The following is a 7,489-nucleotide window of genomic DNA, read 5'->3' as shown; positions in this document are numbered from 1 at the left end:
GCATCATACGAGGCATCACGTGAATGTGTGTGGCTTCGCAGGATGATAAACCACATAAAATAGTCATGCGGAATTGGTTCTATTGGATCGGCTTGTGTTGCACATATGAAAACATGATACATCAAGAGCAATATCAGTAAGCATATTACCCCTAAATTGTTTTATCCCCATGAGCTACAAAAGAGCGGGGAAATAAACATCTTGCAAGTCAAATCATGTGATAACCTCGCTGATCTATTCACGAAGTCTCTACTAACTTCAACATTCCAAAAATATATTCATACAATTGGTATGTGACGGCTTTGAGATTTGCAAGAATCGGGGGGGGGGGTATCTTCCTAAGTTGGTCCTGTTCAAAGCATCATATTATACTCTTTTTCCTTTAATCAGTTTACTTTTCAGGTTCTCATTAAGGTTTTTAATGAGGTAATATCAACATAAGATCATATGCCATACTATCCCTTTTTCCCACCGGGTTTTTTAGGAAATTATATACACGAGATACATTGTTCTCTAAACTCTATGAGTTTTCCTTTTTACAAGATTTTTCTCATATCGAGTTAACAAAGAGGCAATACCAATTATATGTTGTATCTTTTTCTCTTTATTTTCCTATTAGGTTTGAAGGAGTTTTAACAACATATCCTACACTAGTCCTTATGTTTTTCCCACAGGATTTTTGGAGTACTTCTCATATTTTTCCCATGAGGTTTTTGGAGGAGATTTGATTAAGACGATGGATCCTTATGCAATGAAGCGGTGATTAGGGAGAGTATTAGAAATAATTAATAGCATATTAATTAGGAGTTAATACCCACTTTCTCAGCCACATCCGTGGGAACCATGGTAGGCAGTTGGTCCTGGGGCATCGCCTCCAGGAACCGACATTAGGATACCGCCTTGTAAACAGACGCGACTATTGGTGGCGTCTCCTCATGTACTATATAAGGATTCGATCCCTGATCAATAAAGCTGTTGATTCAATCATTTGTTTAAGTTCTTGTTCTATCGATTTCTACTCTCAACACTTACATTGCATTGAAAATAGTCGAGCAATTATGGAGTACTAGTAGTATGTACAAGACATCAGCGTGAGGATATCAAAGAGAAGATAAAAGAATCGTATAGGCAGGTCAAACCCCATCCAGTGCGTGCAATGTTTCTACATGCAGTCTTTTTTTTTTTTTTTTTTTTTTTTGCAAAAGACGCAGCAAGCCTCTATTTTCTGGTAAAAGAAACCATTAGGGTACTTATATAAATAAATCAAATGACAAAGAAAGAGCCAACACTCCTATGGGCATCGACGCCCAACAGAGACGCAGTTGAGAGCACTGCGAGATGCAAGCCAGAATAATGCCGAATGGTAGTATGATGGAAAGCATGCAACACATCTCAAACGATCGCAAGAATATAAGACAGACTCAGGCTTTCTTATATTGCTGATACTTAACTGCATCGCCCAGTTCTACATCAAATCTTGGAAGACAACCCGCAAAAAAAAAAAAAAAAAAAAAAAATCTTGGAAGACAGACAACACCGGCTCACTTCCACACATACTACTTCCCACACACCGGATCACGTGAAGGATCCTTTGGTCCTAATACTAATCCTGATGCTCCACTTAGCGCCCTCACGCACAAATGCTCTAGAGTCTAGACCTTGTCGATGCGGACGCACAGATGGATGTCGTCCCCATGGAGCATCTCCTGATGCACCCAGACAACATCACACGCATTAGCGGGACTGATTTCGCCCATGTCGATGGTGATTGGGTCGTTGCCGCCTGAGCAGATCTCTATCACCTTCTTTTTCAGCTCGTGCCTGAGGCCCTTGGGCAGAGGGCCTTCCACCGCGACTGAGGAGCTGTACACCGACCCTGTTTTCTTCCTAAGCCTAATGCAAACGACGTCGAGAGAGTGGATGCCGTGGTCCTCATCGTAGCCGCGCAGCAAGAAGAGGCCGCCGTCCTCCTCGGCGACAAAGAGGAAATTAATGCATCTGTTGACAGCATCCTTCACGTTGATGGCGAACTGAAAGTCCGTGCCGTACGTGATGTTGCGGCCGGGCCAGGCGTGATTGCCGGCCTTGTCCGTCAAGTGACGCTGGAGCTCCGCCGGCAAGACATCCGAGCCGCAAAAGCACTCGAAGGGCGCCCGCCCGCATGCTTCCACGTGCGCCCTGAGGTCGATGACGGCGAGGGAGCTACCGCAGCCGAACTCTTTGAATGGGCACGGCACCTTGAAGCGGCCGAACAAGGTGTCCAGGTATGGGTTCGGGAAGTAGACGGTGGCGACGCCCAAGCAAGCGCAAGGACCGCACTCGCCGGCACCACAGTCGCCGCACGCGATGTGCCGCATATGGGAGCACTGCGATACAAAGAAGAAGAAAAAATAGTACTCAAACAATCAGGCTACGTATGGAATGCAGATTTTGCTGTGTTGGTTCGTTTGTTCTGTTTACCTGGGAAACAGGGGGGCTCAGGTAGCGACCGCACGCGTCGCAAACTGGCGCCTTCTCCGGCACGTCGTCGGACTCGGGCAGGGTGGGCGCCGGCAGCGCCTCCACGGCAACATCAATGAGTGCCGGCGTAGGAGCCGCCATCCCCTTGCCACTGGGCTGGACCTTCGACGGCGGCATCTTGCCAGCCGCCATTTTCTTCTTCTTGCAGCCCATCGCCGGGGGAACTCTAGAAGATAAGCAAGTGTAAGCTGGAATAGATGGGAGAGATATTCAGTCGAGCCAATTACCAATACGCCTATCGTTCCAGTCCATTATATAGAACACGGCTCGGGCAGTGGGTAAGGTTTAGAGGGATTTAATACTCCACGATCTCATTTTTTTTCATGACATTAAACAGCAAGAGTATTCCACCAGCCCTTGACACGGGTTAATCTCGCCGGCTACTCACCATCGTGTGGCACATGCTCAGGCCACAAAAGGGCGGTGTATCCTTCCGTCCAAAAATGAAAACGTATTTACACTATCTCAAAGTCGAAATTTCTTAAGTTTGACCGAATCTACATATTCAAGTTTTAGATTTTCATATTTTTCTGTATATAGTTGCTCAAGCTTTAAAATTTTATACTTTCGCTGAAAACTACATGCATCATACTGTTAGGAAAGAAGGGAGTATAGTGTAAAATCTTTACATAAAGTGTATATTTTTATATTATGTTCATTTTATTATTATAGATGTTAATCTAGTACTATTATTACTTTGACTGAAAAATATTATGTTATGTTCATTTTGTTCTACAAACGTCTCTCCTTCCCGTTGTTCTACAAAATGAACATAATAGTAAAATCTTTGTATTATATTATGTTCATTTTGTAAAATCTGTACATATTTTTAGTCTAGTACTCCGATTACAGATGTTAATCTAGTACATATTTTTGTATCACACTATTATGTTTATTTTGTAGAACAACGGGAAGGAGAGACGTTTGCAGGAAGCTAGCAATCAATCTAAAGGTATAAACGATGCCCCCCATAGGGGGCTTCACAGCGATATCAGCTTCTGGACCGTCAGATCTTCCTATCAGGTACATCTCGTCCATTGATTCTGGGCAGAAGAGACAGCATCCTCTCACTAGCTGTCCTCATACAATGGCCGGTTGATACCCGCCTCCGGCTGCATGTGGGCCCCACCTTCGCTGGCCCCGCACATCAGTCACTGTGGCTAGGATGTCTTTCAGTGCACGAAGACTGGCCGGACAAAAAAATCCCCCCGCAGTGAGACAAAAAGGCCTCCTCCTCCAATCCCCGTCAAACCCTAGCCCCCAATCCCGTTCCTCTGCTCGTCTCCTCCCCTCCCGCTCCCTTGCGTGTGCCGCGGCGGCCGGCGCCGTCCCGACCCGCTGCCCCGCCGCCTCGAGCTCCAAATCCTCCAGGCGTTGTCGCCCAGCAACGCCGCCTCCACCTCATGTCGTCGGCGCCATGGACTCGGAAGCAGCGCCGCCTTATCGTCTCCATCGCCGGGAGGAAGTGAAGCAGCGAAGGTTGAGGTCGAGGCAGCAGCGGCGGTGCTGGCCGCGCGGCGCGGACGCGAAGGAGGAGGCGCGCCTGGCCGAGGTCGAGCGGGAGGAGGCCGCGCGGCAGCGGGCGGCGGACGCGGTCCTCGGGGAGCTTCTCGTGACGTAGGAGGATGTTGAGGTTGAGGCAACGACAGTGGTGCTGGCCGCGACGGACGGCCGGACGCGGCAGCGCGGAGGTGGAGGCTCACCAGACGAGCGGATGCGGCGGCGCTGGCTCTCCGGACGGCCGGACGCGGCGGCGAGCCAGTTGAGTTCCTGGTGCTAGTGCGGCATGTGGTGGCGAGAAGGTCATCCCCAACAACCGGGTTCTAAAGATCTTCTCCGGTTAGTTGAGGTGAGCCATGCCTCTGATTTCCTTACCAGAGAGTGTACTTGTGGGTGTGGTGATCGGTTTTTGGATTTAATTTGATTGTGGTGCAGATCTTGACTATCTACATAGGTTCGTATTGCATCAAATTTGTGCTTAGCCTCACAATACTTGCGATTAATTTATCAAATAAAGCCTTTTTGAATTCGTATTTAAGATGCTACATAATTTGGTGAAAGTGTGTGTGCTCTTGAGGATTTTATTTGAAGGAATACTTGATAATCTGAGTGCAAGGTCAAGGTAGCTTGTTGAAATTAACCCCAACATCACCCTGTTCCTTGTTTAGATTTGGCGTAGATGCTTAATTTCTGGTATTATATGTGCACCAAAATGATATGTGATTTGAATGTTTCATATTTTTCCTTGTAAAGATCAAGATCAAAATGATATGTGATTTGAATGTTTCATATTTTTCCTTGTAAAGATCAAGATGTGCGCCAAAGTTAGGAAGGAAAAGAAGAGAATGAACTTGACCAGCCAGAAAAAGGCTTCTAAACATTCACACAATGGTGATTCAGTTTTTCTTCTTTTGGTTTGTTTGGAGGATTTTGTTATTGCAGCACTTGAGACTAAATTATTGCTGGCGCAATGTTATTGTATCTGCAGTTTTAGACCAAATTACATACTACATGAACAAAGAGAGATTAATATTGTTTCACTTCATATTGCAGGAAATGTAGTGCTGCCTTTGAGATTGCCTCCAGAGTTGGATATCAGAGTGTGCAAGTCATTCGCAGGTACCCCTCTTTTTTCTTTGTTTTTCCTCTCTTCCAGTTCCATATATGGCGTGAACGTGAGCCATTGCAGCTCATGCAGATATCTTAAAATAATGTACTTGACGTTCACTTCTTTCTTTTGATTTGTTTGGCAACTCGCTCTCTGGCATAACATATTGGTACGCTGTAATTTGCCATATTGATTCCCCAGAGCTTGATATTTCTGTTTGTGCAGATTTTAGCGTGGAAGAAGCACATGTCTGTATTTATTTCTTCTTTCTATCTTTCGTTGTTAAGATGAAGAAATAAATAGAAGAACCAATTCCGGAGGTGGTTTTCTATTGAAACTTAGCGTGAGGTACAGATCTGGAAACATCTGCAGATTTTTTATATAATGGCAAGCTTAGATTTAACCTGTCATTGGTCGGGTAGATTATGTTGAATACTTTATTTGGTATTCTCTCATCAAAGAAGTTCACAATTTGTATGATGCGTCCCCTCTTTGGCTATATACTTTCATAATTTATAATTTTAGATATTCTCCCTGGTTGTAGGTATTTGAATTCTAGCTCTGTTTGCTCTCCAATTGACAGGTTGAAGCTATAGGGGAGTCAGATCGTCAATGTCTCCGCCACTGCCATAACCGTAGACTAAAACCGAGAGATTACTTGGAAGGGAACCACTGATCCCATTGAGAGTGGATATCATCAGTGGCATGACATGGCACGGGAAGCAGCAACCAAAACAAGGCAAGGGCTGATGTCTTGAGCATCAGGAGGCGTGTTGCCTGGTGTTGCAGCGTCATCTTGTCGGTGGAGCACGCTGAGCCTGTTGGCACCCATCATCCAAGCTGACGCCGGCGATGAGAAATTATCTGGAGCTTAGGCGTCCAAATCCTCAACCAATCAGGTAGAACCTTGCACTTGGGCCAATAATATGTTTTTTGGCTTTCTTCTGTGTTCATCTGATACATGGTTGTGAGAATATAAAATATGCATGTGCAGCTACATAGAGTTGGCATCCTGTGTATAAAATATGCATGCGCCAAGTTCTTCGGTGTTGCCAGATTTTGTGGCATCCCATGTACATAAATATGCATGTGCAGATACATAGACATCAGATTTCAGTGTCATCACAAACATGGAAAGGAAGTTAGGAGCTTAGTAATTGGATGATAATACTGGTCAAGTGAGGAAGGAAACGATTTGGTTAGCATTTATGTGTTCATTCTAGATCATAGCATATAAGAATCTGCATACCATAAGTCAAATTAAGATTCATTCCTTTTCAACTAAGCTGATTGTACCATGTGCAAAAATTTCATTGTATATTACGTATTGGTCCGTAGAGATATGTGTTTTGCGAGATGAGAACCATCTTGTATCTTCCGCCAAATTCACTTCTTGTTAGTATATATATGATCGCTGGTGTACATGTGAGTAGTTGCAGTTTACCTGCAGATCTCTGAAAAATACAGTGTCGTATTCGGAAACTTGAAAACTATTGTGGTGTTGTTTGGCAAGTAAGTGGGGAATTCACACTTCCTTGTCTAATCTAGGAATGTAGGCAAGAGCTAAAACATAGCCATATGATCAGGTTCGGGATATTTTGTTATAGCAGACTGTAACCTATGCATATCTCTGAATTTACTAACTACAGTGCACACTGTCCTAAAATTGTATAAAGCTTCTGTGTTGTCTTTTGTTATAATTCCATTGTATGCATTCCTGTATAAATAAGTCAAGAGGAGAAATGAAAGGAATTCCATTACTTCATGATCACTAATAATCGTACACCGAATAACTATTTTCAGAAGTAGCATGCGTACTTAGGTACCAGTAAACTTATTTATCTTGACCATTATCTTTTAGATACAAGGTTAGTGTTTTATCCATGGATACAATTCATCATCTATGGTTAACATTTTAAATTGAGATGTATGCTTCAGTACCTCTTAGATTCTTATGTGCTTGACATTTTAAATTGAGATGTATGCTTCAGTACCTCTTTCCAGACGTAAAAACTCTATTTTGTAATGTCTTTAATAGTGCTATTTGAGTATCTAATTCTTGGACCAGATGTTATCAATAGTTCAAATGGGACGAAATTGCTTGGTTGTGGTCGGTTTTATACTCTATATAGGAGCTATAAGCTTTATTTTCTCCCTTTCATATTCATTTATGATATAATTAGCTTAAGTACGCTTCTGGGCACTTAAATACCATTACATTGCCCGCGTCCCTTCCTCTTAAATACTAGATGTTGTCCCCTGATTTTCATCTCTATTGTCACTTCCTAGCTTTCCTTGACCCCACATGATGTATACATTTTTAATATAAATTTCAGTAATTGTAAATAGGAAGAGAACTCT

At 43.6% G+C, this 7,489-nt stretch overlaps 1 protein-coding gene across 1 annotated transcript; it reads right to left on the bottom strand.

Moving 5' to 3' along the window:
* Window positions 1-1,541: 1,541 nt before the first annotated feature.
* Window positions 1,542-2,673, bottom strand: LOC124690830. Its single transcript, XM_047224159.1, has 2 exons — window positions 2,461-2,673; window positions 1,542-2,366 (listed from the first exon to the last, which is right to left on the bottom strand). Exons 1-2 carry the CDS (start codon window positions 2,671-2,673, stop codon window positions 1,653-1,655), a joined length of 927 nt encoding a protein of 308 aa, XP_047080115.1. The 3' UTR covers window positions 1,542-1,652.
* Between the last annotated feature and the right edge of the window lie 4,816 nt (window positions 2,674-7,489).

The sequence above is a fragment of the Lolium rigidum genome, chromosome 2 (assembly GCF_022539505.1).
Source record: "Lolium rigidum isolate FL_2022 chromosome 2, APGP_CSIRO_Lrig_0.1, whole genome shotgun sequence".
NCBI lineage: Eukaryota > Viridiplantae > Streptophyta > Magnoliopsida > Poales > Poaceae > Lolium > Lolium rigidum.
This window is presented reverse-complemented; position numbering and strand designations above follow the sequence as displayed.